This window comes from Chelonia mydas, chromosome 1 (genome assembly GCF_015237465.2).
Source record: "Chelonia mydas isolate rCheMyd1 chromosome 1, rCheMyd1.pri.v2, whole genome shotgun sequence".
NCBI lineage: Eukaryota > Metazoa > Chordata > Testudines > Cheloniidae > Chelonia > Chelonia mydas.
The window spans coordinates 195004157-195017806 of NC_057849.1; the positions used below are offsets into that span (position 1 = coordinate 195004157).

The 13650-nt window shown below is 46.7% G+C and overlaps 1 protein-coding gene and 4 non-coding genes across 12 annotated transcripts in view; 2 read left to right on the plus strand and 3 right to left on the minus strand.

Annotated features, from left to right (window-relative positions):
* The first annotated feature begins 4855 nt into the window (after positions 1-4855).
* Positions 4856-4929, plus strand: TRNAI-AAU. Its single transcript has one exon. It is a non-coding gene; the product is annotated as a tRNA-Ile (tRNA).
* Positions 4930-5631: 702 nt separating this feature from the next.
* TRNAI-AAU lies at positions 5632-5705 on the minus strand. The gene has a single exon. It is a non-coding gene; the product is annotated as a tRNA-Ile (tRNA).
* Positions 5706-6143: 438 nt separating this feature from the next.
* Positions 6144-6225, plus strand: TRNAS-AGA. Its single transcript has one exon. It is a non-coding gene; the product is annotated as a tRNA-Ser (tRNA).
* Positions 6226-6715: 490 nt separating this feature from the next.
* Positions 6716-6798, minus strand: TRNAL-CAG. The gene has a single exon. It is a non-coding gene; the product is annotated as a tRNA-Leu (tRNA).
* Positions 6799-11750: 4952 nt separating this feature from the next.
* Positions 11751-13650, minus strand: part of TTF2 (transcription termination factor 2) — a 35523-nt gene continuing 33623 nt past the window's right edge. For all 8 annotated transcript variants that reach the window (XM_043538613.1, XM_043538612.1, XM_037908561.2 and 5 more), the window contains 2 exons: positions 12917-12991; positions 11751-12128 (listed from right to left, as the gene is read on the minus strand). In XM_043538613.1, the coding sequence (XP_043394548.1) occupies positions 11984-12128; positions 12917-12991 (220 nt within the window). In that variant the 3' untranslated portion in view covers positions 11751-11983. The remainder of the gene's footprint in view (positions 12129-12916; positions 12992-13650) is intronic.

A 13650-nucleotide genomic window follows, 5' to 3' on the forward strand; every position in this document is an offset into this window, starting at 1 on the left:
CTCTCTTCCTCCACCCCTTGACCAGGTCCCTCCCCGTTTGGCTGGGCCATTGTCCTCATGCCCCTGGCCAGCGTATTTCCTTTTGCCGCTCTGAAACGTGCAGGTCCTGAAGCTGGGCCCAGTGGCGGAAGGCCATGTAGAGGCTTTCGCTGGGGCACGCAGGCGGGGGTGGCCATGCGAGGTAATTGTCTCCCTGGAGGTGAAGATCAGCACTGGGGGGTGTAAACGGAAGTCGCCATAGAAGGAGGCGGCAAGGAATGTGCTGGCCGGGCTCGGCATTTCTTTGTCCCCCATTCAAAAAGGGGTCACCCTCCCCATCGGGGTATTGAACCCCGGTATCCCATGTGACAGGCGGGAATACTCACCACTATACTAACAAGGAAAGGAGCAAGGTTAGTTTCTGCACGGGGCACCAAGGGACCAGCTACGGGCAGTGTACACCATACCATAGCAAGGATTAAAGAGTCCTTATTGAGGTTACAGGGACAAACCATCCCGATGTGTGGAAAGAATAGTAAATATGACAGTCGACCAGCTTGGCTTAACAGTGAAATCCTTGCTGATCTTAAACACAAAAAAGAAGCTTACAAGAAGTGGAAGATTAGACAAATGACCAGGGATGAGTATAAAAATATTGCTCGGGCATGCAGGAGTGAAATCAGGAAGGCCAAATCACACCTGGAGTTGCAGCTAGCAAGAGATGTTAAGAGTAACAAGAAGGGTTTCTTCAGGTATGTTAGCAACAAGAAGAAAGTCAAGGATAGTGTGGGCCCCTTACTGAATGAGGGAGGCAACCTAGTTCAGAGGATGTGGAAAAAGCTAATGTACTCAATGCTTTTTTTGCCTCTGTCTTCACGAACAAGGTCAGCTCCCAGACTACTGCACTGGGCAGCACAGCATGGGGAAGAGGTGAGGAGCCCTCTGTGGAGAAAGAAGTGGTTCGGGACTATTTAGAAAAGCTGGAGGTGCACAAGTCCATGGGGCTGGATGCGTTGCATCCGAGAGTGCTCAAGGAGTTGGCGGCTGTGATTGCAGAGCCATTGGCCATTATCTTCGAAAACTCGTGGCGATATGGGGAAGTCCCGGACGACTGGAAAAAGGCTAATGTAGTGCCCATCTTTAAAAAAGGGAAGAAGGAGGATCCTGGGAACTACAGGCCAGTCAGCCTCACCTCAGTCCCCAGAAAAATCATGGCGCAGGTCCTCAAGGAATCAATTCTGAAGCACTTAGAGGAGAGGAAAGTGATCAGGAACAGTCAGCATGGATTCATCAAGGGCAAGTCATGCCTGACTAATCTAATTGCCTTCTATGATGAGATAACTGGTTCTGTGGATGAAGGGAAAGCAGTGAACGTGTTGTTCCTTGACTTTAGCAAAGCTTTTGACACGGTCTCCCACAGTATTCTTGTCAGCAAGTTAAAGAAGTATGGGCTGGATGAATGGACTATAAGGTGGATAGAAAGCTGGCTAGATTGCTGGGCTCAACGGGTAGTGATCAATGGCTCCATGTCTAGTTGGCAGCCGGTATCAAGTGGAGTGCCCGCAGGGTCGGTCCTGGGGCCGGTTTTGTTCAATATCTTCATAAATGATCTGGAGGATGGTGTGGATTGCACCCTCAGCAAGTTTGCAGATGACACTAAACTGGGAGGAGAGGTAGATACGCTGGAGTGTAGGGATAGGATACAGAGGGACCTAGACAAATTGGAGGATTGGGCCAAAAGAAATCTGATGAGGTTCAACAAGGACAAGTGCAGAGTCCTGCACTTAGGACGGAAGAATGCAGTGCATCGCTACAGACTGGGGACCGAATGGCTAGGCAGCAGTTCTGCAGAAAAGGACCTAGGGGTTATAGTGGACGAGAAACTGGATATGAGTCAACAGTGTGCCCTTGTTGCCAAGAAGGCCAATGGCATTTTGGGGTGTATAAGTAGGGGCACTGCCAGCAGATCGAGGGATGTGATCGTTCCCCTCTGTTCGACACTGGTGAGGCCTCATCTGGAGTACTGTGTCCAGTTTTGGGCCCCACACTACAAGAAGGATGTGGAAAAATTGGAAAGAGTCCAGCAGAGGGCAACAAAAATGATTAGGGGGCTGGAACACATCAGTTATGAGGAGAGGCTGAGGGAACTGGGGATGTTTAGACTGCGGAAGAGAAGAATGAGGGGCGAGTTGATAGCTGCTTTCAACTACCTGAAAGGGGGTTCCAAAGAGGATGGCTCTGGACTGTCCTCAGTGGTGGCAGATGACAGAACAAGGAGTAATGGTCTCAAGTTGCAGTGCGGGAGGTTTAGGTTGGATATTAGGAAAAACTTTTTCACTAGGAGGGTGGTGAAACACTGGAATGCGTTACCTAGGCAGGTTGTGGAATCTCCTTCCTTAGAAGTTTTTAAGGTCAGGCTTGACAAAGCCCTGGCTGGGATGATTTAGTCGGAGATCGGTCCTGCTTTGAGCAGGGGGTTGGACTAGATGACCTCCTGAGGTCCCTTCCAACCCTGATATTCTACGATTCTATGATTCTAAGGTTAGCCACTGCAGGGAGCACCAAGGGACCAGCTACGGGCAGCGTACACCATACCATGGGCCCCACCAGGCAATAACACCCCTTGCTCTCATCAGCTTCCTAAATGCTTTGGCTGTAGCAACAGCCCTGGGAAAAGCCCTGGCCCTCCTCGCATGCTCTTGCCCAGCAAAGGCCACCTTTGGGGGCTACACAGCTCCTCCCACCTCACCAGCCTATATGATGAGGTACAGCTGCTGATATTATAGTTTCTTTCCACTGGACTCGGGAGGAGTGAAATTGTTTTTTGAATTTGCGCCGTGTTCCAAGAGACCTGCTTTGCCCATGTGACTGGGCTTTATAATCCACGCTATGCAACAGCGCTCCTTGCTCTTTCACCAGTCTTCACGGCTTTCCGTGTAACAACAGCAGCACCCCAAGTTAAGCACAAGCGTCTTCGCCGCTCCATTTTTTTTTTCTTATTTACTTTATTCCTTCGCGCAATGTGGAGCACGACACACCATGACACTTGGAGGGGGCTTGGAGGTGAGCAGATTTACAAACAACTTGACCATGTTGGCATCCCATGGAATGCTCAGCAGCAGGTGGAAGAAAGCGGAGTTTCCAAGTGCAGGTCGCACCACTGTAGGCCCTGTTTGGAGCGGGATGGGGACTTTGCTCAATGTCCACCTGTCAGTGACACAGTGGGAGGGGAAGGAGGAACAGAGAAGTTTGTGTGGGAAGACACCGGTGTGACGACACAAAGGGGACAGTATGGGTGGGCTCAGCTTTGCGGGGAGCTCAGCTCGGGGTAATAGTTACCCCATGGGATGAGCCACCTGGTGTGCTTGCAAATATAGGGGCTTGGGGTAGAGTGGCATTTCCTTCATCATCAGGATCTCAAAAGAGGGTTTCTATCCTGGAATACAGTTGCTTTAAGGCCACCCTGGAAGAGACTTTATCCACTTAATCAGCCTCTTGATACCACTCTGGCAGCAAAAAGGGGGGATGTAATAGCTCCCTGGAGATTTCTCCCAGTGCAGGGGTTGCCATGCCGGTTGATTGGGATGAAAAAGTCTCACCTCCCTTTACACATACTCACACACAAAATGAGACCGCGCCCCTGAATAATCATCAAATAGATCAATCGGAAATTAGCAAGGGAGGTAGCAAATTCTGCCGATTCCTCCCAAACCTCCGAATTCGCTATCACTGGAGTGGGGGGCAGGATCGCGGGTAGCAAGTACTGATCGATTGGCTTCATTTTTGGCACAATTTGCTACCACGGGAAGTAGCCCTTTGACTGGGTGTTGTCTGTGCGCTGTACCCCAGCATCTCACCTCCCTTCGCACACAAAATTAGACAGCATACCTCAATAATCAAATACATCAGTTGCAAATTAGCAAGGCGGTAGCAAATGAAATGGGCCACTGTGGTATCAAATTGGGATCGTGTCTGCCCTCCGTACCCCAAAGTCTCACCTCCCTTGAGACATACTCGCACACAAAATGAGACAGCGCACCTCGGTAATCGATGACATAAAATCGCAAATGTGCAAGGAGGTAGCAAATTCTGGCGGCTGTCCCCCACCCCTCCGGATTCAATGCCCCCGCACCAGGTGGTCGCAAGTTCGGAGGGGGTAGCCAAAAGGCCGTATGTGCCTCGTAGAAGCGGCTACTTTTAGCAAAATTGGAGGGCCGCCGTTTGTGCCTCTACACGGCGTGACAAGCCCCCTTTCCCCGCTCTGCAGCAGTCGGCTGGCACCCCCGCCTCAAGGCCGCGCTTGCTTGCCGGGTGCAGGCGCCTCGCCTTACAAAGGCGCTCGGGCAGCGTGTCCAGGGCGAGCTCCGCGCCTTCCTCCCAGTCCTGGCGTTCCAGGGTCCCTGGGGCCTTGCTGGAGCCCGCGCGAGGTGTCGGCGCCCTGCTCTTCGGAAAGCCCGGCTGCCTCCGGGCCATGTGCCTGGAAGGCGCTCCGGGCTGTCGGGCTCCCAGCTTGGCTTGCGGGACTTTCATAGAGTGGCCGGCCAGAAACACGCTGAAGGAAATTACTGACGTGTCCGCTTTCAGAACAAATCAGGAATGTGCTTTTTTAAAAGAAAGGTCATTTCAAAGCAGCTATAAAGGGAGTTCAGAGGGGCTGAGCTCCTGCCCCCTGCCATCGCCCCCGAAATGCTGTCCTGACCTGTGAGCCCGGACCTCTTGTCAGTTGTGTGAGCCGTTTTGCTTCTCCCGTCAACAGCCCTGTCCTCAAAGGGTTAACAAAGCGGCTTTGGTTGCACGAAGTGACGCGGAATGAGGAGTCGCCCGTGATAGCGTGGCTGTCTTCATGGCGGAAACCTACAGAGCGCGTTGTATGGCTGGCCGGTTAGCTCAGTTGGTTAGAGCGTGGTGCTAATAACGCCAAGGTCGCGGGTTCGATCCCCGTACGGGCCACACACCTTTTGCGCTTCTGGCACTCGCCCTTGCAAGGAAGGAAGGAAACCCTTTTCATTTACCTTTAGGGACTGGAGGAAACAAGCTTCTCCATGGAACAAAAAGGACAAAGGAAACCGTCAGACGTTTGAGGTGCAAGACGCCGGGGTAAAGAATCCTGTCCCGGCTCTGCAGCAGTGACAGACCCCCCAGGTCTGCGCGCGCTGGCTGGGTACAAGTGCCTCAGCTCGCGCAGGGGCTCGGGCAGCACGCACAGTGCCAGCTTAGCCCCTTCCCGTCACCGCAGCTGGAGGGTCCCTGGCTGTGTTGCGGGGGCCCGCGGGAGGTGCAGTGGGCTGGGCAATGACCCCCTTTCCCCTCCCAGTCCCAGTCCCGGCTGGCAGAGTGAATGGTGATTTTCGGGGCTAAACGCTGCTGGGAGCTAAAGTAGGTGAATTATTTCCAGAGCGGAGCCTGCTTTACTAAACTCCTAACCTGGTCCCGCGGCAGAGATGGGATCAGAGTGACCGCTCTGCGCTCTCGCTTTCACACTTTCTCTGGTTAGTCGGTTAAGGGCAGCATTGAGGTGACTTGCAGGGGGAGACGTTTTGGTTTGTCCTTTTTGTTCCATGGAGAAGCTTGTTTCCTCCAGCCCCTAAAGGTAAATGAAAAGGGTTTCCTTCCTTCCTTGCAAGGGCGAGTGCCAGAAGCGCAAAAGGCGTGTGGCCCGTACGGGGATCGAACCCGCGACCTTGGCGTTATTAGCACCACGCTCTAACCAACTGAGCTAACCGGCCAGTCATAGCAATTGACTTCACATGTGTGTAGTTCAGGAGAGCAACATTGTCTCAAGCACGTTCCCCCAGGGTAAAGGTTGAAGTGTCTGTGCCATTAGGTAAGGATTTTCTGGGTCATTTTATTAAACTTCAAACATTTAAATAACGCTTTGGAGACCATGTTTCTGAGGAAATAAATGAACCCACACACACGACTTGAATGAGCACAATTAGGTACCAACAGTGCTGGGGGACAGCAATAGTGGTTGACAGCGGGAGATGGCTCAATTCTCTTGTAAGGGTTTGTGAGAAAAGCTTAGTGAAGGGTGTTTAGAATGCAGGGCATTTAATGTTCATACACTAATACAGCCTGGGGATGGGGCAAAAATACTAGAAGAATTTAGCCCTTAAAGTCCCTGACTAACCACCTAGAAAGAAGCAATTAACCCTACGCAGTAAGTAGTCGTGGCCGAGTGGTTAAGGCGATGGACTAGAAATCCATTGGGGTCTCCCCGCGCAGGTTCGAATCCTGCCGACTACGTAACATTTTCAGCTAATTCTATTTTTGCTACCTGTAGATTTATTTCCTCCAGCCCTTGACACAGAAGTAAGCAGTTCTAGAGGCCCTTCTCAAAATCCTCATAATAAATTTATCATTCATGACACCAAGAAAATTTGACTCTAAAATAAGAGTCCTGGCGAGAGGCTCTGTTGGGAGGATTGTGTTACTTTAACCTCTCCAAAGATGACAAAGGGAAGCCCACAAATTCAATGGAAAACAAAAGCAAGAATGTGAGGCATTAGAACAGATGCTGCATGCCGGTTCTGAGCTTCGCCGGGAACTTTTCTTAATTTACATCAACTAAGTTCCTTCAGCCAGCGACTCTTGATGTGCAGATTTTAAAGACTGTGGATGAAAATATTAAATCGCACTTCTAGAGTGACAGATTTTTATCGTCAAAATATTTGAAACCTTAGAATAAATTGAGATTTTTGCTTCAGAGAGCAAATTCAAGAAAAGAGAAGTATGTTGTCAGAAGTGGGATTCGAACCCACGCCTCCAGAGGAGACTGCGACCTGAACGCAGCGCCTTAGACCGCTCGGCCATCCTGACAACTGTGAAAAAAAGACAGCTCTACAGCTAGAAATGCTTAATCATTTATGATAATTATATTTTTCTTAGTATTTAGATTCCTGGATGATCGCTGTACTTTTTTCTAAGCGCCCTCCCTCAGGAACAAATTCTAGTAGGGCAGATTTCTGGGTGCTGCTGCCACCTTGCTGCCTTCTCCTCTCACACATTTCCATACGTCTTCCGGAGTAACATACAATGTATATGTGTATCGCTTTATAAACATAAAACAGTTTATTGTGGGTTCCTAGTATGGAAGACACTAGGGTTGGTTTTGTCACTCAGATACAGATACTGCCCTACCCTACAGGCATGATTATAGCTCACAGGACTTAGATACTTTGGATGTGAAACATTCAATGAAATTAGGAAGCACTTTTTCTTTAGGCTAGATTGACTACTTTCTGCTATTCAGAGCAACCGGGATTCAATTCATCCTTCAAACACAGTAGCCAGTCACTTCCTGGCACATATTTGGTCATCGCCACCTGCAAATTGTTATTTCCTGTAAGATTTGATACTGATTTAAAATGTTTACATAAGACCTTTAGTGATTGTGGCCCTGGCATGGACTAGTGTGTTCTGTATTATTTCTACTTAATTGCAGAAAAAGATTCCAGGGGAGTATTATCAGAATTTTTATTTTATTTTTATTTTTATCAAAAGGAGGTCACTTATAGACAGTGTAGATAGAAAAATGAACACATCTCTCAGAGCATTTCAAACCTGCAGTTAATTCAGCCTTTTGTTTTATAAGTAATAGTAAAATAATGAAAGCAAGGTCACATTCATAATTTTTCCACTACTGTTCATTACAATATCTAGATAACACCAGGGCTCCTATACATGGACCGACATTTGTGCTAGTGACAGTTTTAGAAAATAAATATCTTGCTCCTACCCTTTGTGCCTCTAACACAAAAACCTGTTTTATTATGACCATTACTGAGAAAATAATCTAAAAAGTTAATATTTGAGCTTTATTGCCAAGTCCCATCAAACATTATTTACTCTTTACTGCTCCTTTAATGATATTCAAAGGTTGCTTCTTTTGCCTGCTTATTTCTTTATATTTCAGTTTAAAAAACATCACATTCTCAAGTCTCTTGTTCCTGGAGGACTTTCGCGTCTTGGAAAAGATAACTACAGATATCAACCATAGCTCTGACTGCACCCGAAGGCTTTTGTCACCTAATGTAGCATCACATTCTGTTCTTCCAAAAACTTGCCAGAGCCCTCTATCAAAGAGAAGGTGAGGACCTGACATGTCTAATAGGAAAAGATACACTATGATACAAATAACTAGAATTATACTCAAAAAGAAAAGGAGTACTTGTGGCACCTTAGAGACTAACCAATTTATTTGAGCATAAGCTTTCGTGAGCTACAGCTCACTTCATCGGATCCATTCAGTGGAAAATATAGTGAGGAGATTTATATACACACACAACATGAAAAAATGGGTGTTTATCATGCACACTGTAAGGAGAGTGATAGCTTAAGATGAGCTATTACCAGCAGGAGAGTGGTGGGGGAAGAAAACCCTTTGTAGTGATAATCAAGGTGGGCCATTTCCAGCAGTTAACAAGAACGTCTGAGGAACAGTGGGGGGGGGGGGGGGGGATAAACAAGGGGAAATAGTTTTACTTTGTGTAATGACCCATCCACTCCCAGGCTCTATTCAAGCCTAAGTTAATTGTATCCAGTTTGCAAATTAATTCCAATTCAGCAGTCTCTCCTTGGAGTCTGTTTCTGAAGTCTTTTTGTTGAAGAATTGCCACTTTTAGGTCAGAAATCGAGTGACCAGAGAGATTGAAGTGTTCTCCAACTGGTTTATGAATGTTATAATTCTTGACATCTGATTTGTGTCCATTTATTCTTTTACGTAGAGACTGTCCAGTTTGACCAATGTACATGGCAGAAGGGCATTGCTGGCACATGATGGCGTATATCACATTGGTAGATGTGCAGGTGAATGAGCCCCTGATGGTGTGGCTGATGTGATTAGCCCTATGATGGTGTCCCCTGAATAGATATGTGGACACAGTTGGCAACGGGCTTTGTTGCAAGGATAGGTTCCTGGGTTAGTGGTTCTGTTGTGTGGTGTGTGGTTGCTGGTGAGTATTTGCTTCAGGTTAGGGGGCCGTCTGTAGGCAAGGACTGGCCTGTCTCCCAAGATTTGTGAGAGCGACGGGTAGGTTGTAGATCCTTGATGATGCATTGGAGAGGTTTTAGTTGGGGGGCTGAAGGTGACGGCTAGTGGTGTTCTGTTATTTTCTTTGTTGGGCCTGTCCTGTAGTAGGTGACTTCTGGGTACAAGAGATATGCTGTGCTCCTTGTAGGGGATTTAGGATCTTTATACAGGGAGGGGTCACATAAGCCATTTGCCCATTTCTAAACCTACAGTGACCCCTCAGCCATTCTACAGACAGGTCAGAGGTCTTCAGAGTTATGGGCACACATTCAATGTGTGTGAATACTGACCAGCATTTGCCCCCATCATAGAATATCAGGGTTGGAAGGGACCTCAGGAGGTCATCTAGTCCAATTCCCTGCTCAGGGCAGGACCAATCCCCAATTTTTGCCCCAGATCTGTAAATGGCCCCCTCAAGGATTGAACTCACAACCCTGGGTTTAGCAAGCGGATGCTCAAACCACTGACCTATCCTTCCCCTGCCCCCAGCTCTGGGGTGGGGTGGGGTGGAATAGCACTGCAATTTTTTGCAAATCTCATATGTGAACAGGTGTGGAGGTAGTCTTTCCTACTACCTCATAGGTTCTGAGGATTCTACAGGCTGATCCTCTAGAAATCTAAGGGTCTAGAGAAGGACTTGAGCCAAAGCCAACCTACACACTCCAGAAATGGCAGTTTCTAACAGAGATCATGAGAGACAATAGATATTGCCTACTCTCACGTGACACGGTATTCATCTTTTAGCACTTTGACCCATCCATATGAGATGAGTGTGAACAGGAAATGAAATCCCAGTTTCATACCAGCACTCCTGAGCATCACACCCTTATTACATGGTATGAGAAATAAACTATGTCTCTGGTAAAAGTGGAGACAAAAATCTCCTGAATTCTTCAGGCTGTAAGGGCATCTGTCGAGAAGCGACGTTGATGGCTGCAGAAGTCCTTGGAAGTTGAATCCCAAAAGAAATATGCAGTGGAGAGGAAATCAAAGTGTATGCTGTGTGCATGGCTTTGGGAGTGGGAGAGGAAGAACAAGTATAACAAGCTGGGAGTGTTTGCCTGAAAACCCTATTCTTTAGCAGATGACATCCTCGTAGAAAACAAACAGCAAACATACTTTATTGCAAGTAGCTTATTACTGCATCTACTATAAAGTGGGAAGGACCTAGGATGTAGGCTGATCAGTCCTCTGGGAGGAACCCTGCAAAAATCCAAGCCTGGGGAGAAGGCCTGGTCTGGAGTTTGCATTTCATTTTGATTTCTTTTTACGAGTGTAACTGAAACCCAAGGAAGGGGTAAAATTCCTGCCACCTGCAACTTACATGTATTGTGTTTTAGCAGGGAGGAGAAGCTACCTCTCACTTAGATATGAAAGAGCTGCTTGAGAAGTACAAAGGAATATAAATAAAATTTGTTAAGCTAAAAATTGTCTTTTTAAAAGATTTCTTCTATTGCTTCATTCCCCTCCTCCCCTTCCATTTTTGATCCATTCTACCCATTTCTTCATTTTCCCTTTTGGTATTTTTCTCTGAAAAATAACATATTTCCTTCCTTCCCATTCATCCCATCCTCTTCTCCACCCTCTTGCTCTTTCCTACCACACACTCTTTTCCTTTTTGCTCCCCTCTTCTTCTGTCCCATTTGCTCTCAAGTTCTCTCTCATTCAAATAAGGGGAAAAAAGAAAATCTTCTTTAGTCCTATTTTTGGGGGGGGAAGCAGGGGGTTTAAACATTTCTCTATACAATAATTCCTTGCTTAACGTTGTAGTTATGTTCCTGAAAAATGCAACTTTAAGCGAAATGATGTTAAGCAAATCCAATTTCCCCCTAAGAATTAATGTAAATGGGGGGGGGGGGGGGTTAGGTTCCAGGGAAATTTTTTTCACCAGACAAAAGACTAATTATATATATGTATATATATATATATATATATATATACACACACACACATACACACACACACACAGTATAAGCTTTAAAACAATCAATTTAATACTGGTACACAGCGATGATGTTTGTGAAGCTTGGTTGAGATGGTGAAGTCAGAGGGTGGGATATTTCCCAGGGAATGCCTTACTGCTAAATGACGACCTAGCAATTGGCTGAGCCCGCAAGGGTTAACTCACTGTTGTTAATGTAGCCTCACACTCTACAAGGCAGCACAAATAGAGGGAGGGAAGACAGCATGGCAGACAGACACAGAGTGTGTGTGTGTATGATGCGCATTGCCCCTTTAAGTACACTGCCTTGTTAAGTAGATCAGTAAGCTGAGATAGCAGCTGCTGCCAGGAAGCTCCCTCTGTCCTGAGCCCCGCCCCCCACTCTATGGAAGATGGGGTAAGCGGGGTGCAGGGGGGAGGGGAACATCCTGACAGTCCCCACCCCACCCACCCACAGCAAGCAAGACGCTCCGGGGAGCAGCTCCAAGGCAGAAGCACCACATGGCAGTGGGGAGAGGGACAGCTGAACTGCCGGCAACTGATAGCCTGATGGGCAGCTGCCACCCAGGGAACTTAGGGGAGCGGGGAGCTGATAGGGGGACTGCCAGCCCACCCTGGTTCCAAGCCCCCACCAGCTAGCTGCAACGGGCAAAGCAGGCGGCTGCCAAACGACATTATAAGGGAGCGTTGCGCAACTTTAAATGAGCATGTTCTCTAATTAATCAGCAACGTTCGTTAACCGGGACAACTTTAAGTGAGGAGTTACTGTAGTTACAGAGAATCAGTTTGACTCAGAAGTATTAAAACAATTTATGTATAGTTTTATTAGTCTTTTACTGTGTACTGCTTCTAACTTGAATGCAAAACAATTCAAAAAATCCAGTAGCTTCTCCTCCTGGAGCAGTTTTTATAGCAATTCTAGTTATTGCTCCCATAAGAACGAGCTACTTTAAATACTGGCCCTTTGATGAGAACTCCCTGGTTTCCTCCAGGCACTGGATCGTGTTCAAGCTCTTTGCTGTAAGAGGCAGTTAGATGCCAAAGAGAATTTTGAGGTCAGCCAGGGTGAGTTTGGTGACGGAGTCTCCTGTGCCCGACAGCACTTGTTGAGCCAGATCTTTCTTCTTGGTTTGGAGCTGTGAAATCTTTTCTTCCACTGTCTCCTCACAGACAAACCTAAAACACAAAGCACGACATTGTCCTAATTTCTGGAAACATCAGCATTTCAGGCTTCCACCCCCTTTCAACTTCCAGTGACTCGCCTAGTTTTCAAGAAAAGCGAAGCAAATCATTTTTACAGCACCTGTCATCCAACAATGTCAGACTCACACTGCAGCCATCACCATTTATCCTACTAAACGTTTATAGGTTTGTAATTTGAAACTTAAAATTTTAATTATAAGGAAAGAAATCTGGGTCCCTGACCAATCCCTCCTTGAATCATCGTTCTTATTGATATTAAGGGTTTCCAAAAATAGAGTGCCACATATGGAATCAAGAGTTTGAAGACCATATTAAACACATGGAACTATATTTGTTTGTTCTTATAATGAATGTCTTGATGAAAGCAAATGGGCTGGTGGCTGAATTGCACTCAGCAGTGGAGACACTCAAGGCATTCATCAAGCTATTAAATGGGAAGAGCAGGATTGGGCTTTGACTTGTTGAAAAACAATTTCAGATCAGCAATCAGGAGGCAAATTCCAGAAACAATCATATGACACGGCATATCCGATGAAGTGAGCTGTAGCTCACGAAAGCTTATGCTCAAATAAATTGGTTAGTCTCTAAGGTGCCACAAGTACTCCTTTTCTTTTTGCATATCTATCCTGTGCACAGCCCTGAAGTTCAGAAACAAACATCAGAGCAAACCCATCTCATCCCTCATGGAAGCCAAGACTTTGCAAGGCTGTTGCCTGTCATGTGCACTGCTAACTCGGGAGTTTAAAACAGCTGACCCTGACCTGTGTATCACCACGTCATTCTTCTGCCCCACTCGATATATGCGGTCACACGCCTGGTCTTCAAGTGCAGGATTCCTGCAAGGTAAGAAAACTGCTCAGACAGTCTAGTGGCTTGTTAATCTTAGAAACAATGAAGAACGTCCTTATCCTCAGCTCATGTGTCCCCCTCCCCAGCATGCTGCTTATTCCCTCTGTACAAGAAACCTGACCTCCTCCCAACCTCCCTTACTGTTCTGAATACCAGACAATGCACCGCAAATCAGATTCTCCCTGCGCCCCTGCTGAAGGTCTACCACCTTCTCCACTGCTGCTTGCATTACACACAGGAATTGCTAGACCAGAAACCAGACCAGTGGTCCATCTAGTCTCGTTTTTCTGTCTGACCATGGCCAGTACCAAGTGCTTCAAAGGAAGGTGCAAGAAACTGCATAATAAATAATAAGGCTGGTTATAAATTCATAAATCTTGATTTTTTCTTAATATAAAAAAGTGACAATTTTTTCAATAATATTTTAATGAAAAACATATCCCTCTGTTTGACCAACTCTAGTGGACAGTTAAAATATAACCTGCCCATAACAGAAAGGTCTTCCTTACCCCTATTGCTTAGTAGTTGGCTTATATCCTGAAGATTAAGAGTTTTGTTTTGTTTTTTTTTTTTAAATATGTCTTTCAATTGCATTGACTGCTCCTTTGTTCTTGTGAGAGATAGTATGAGAGAGGGTAAGACAGGA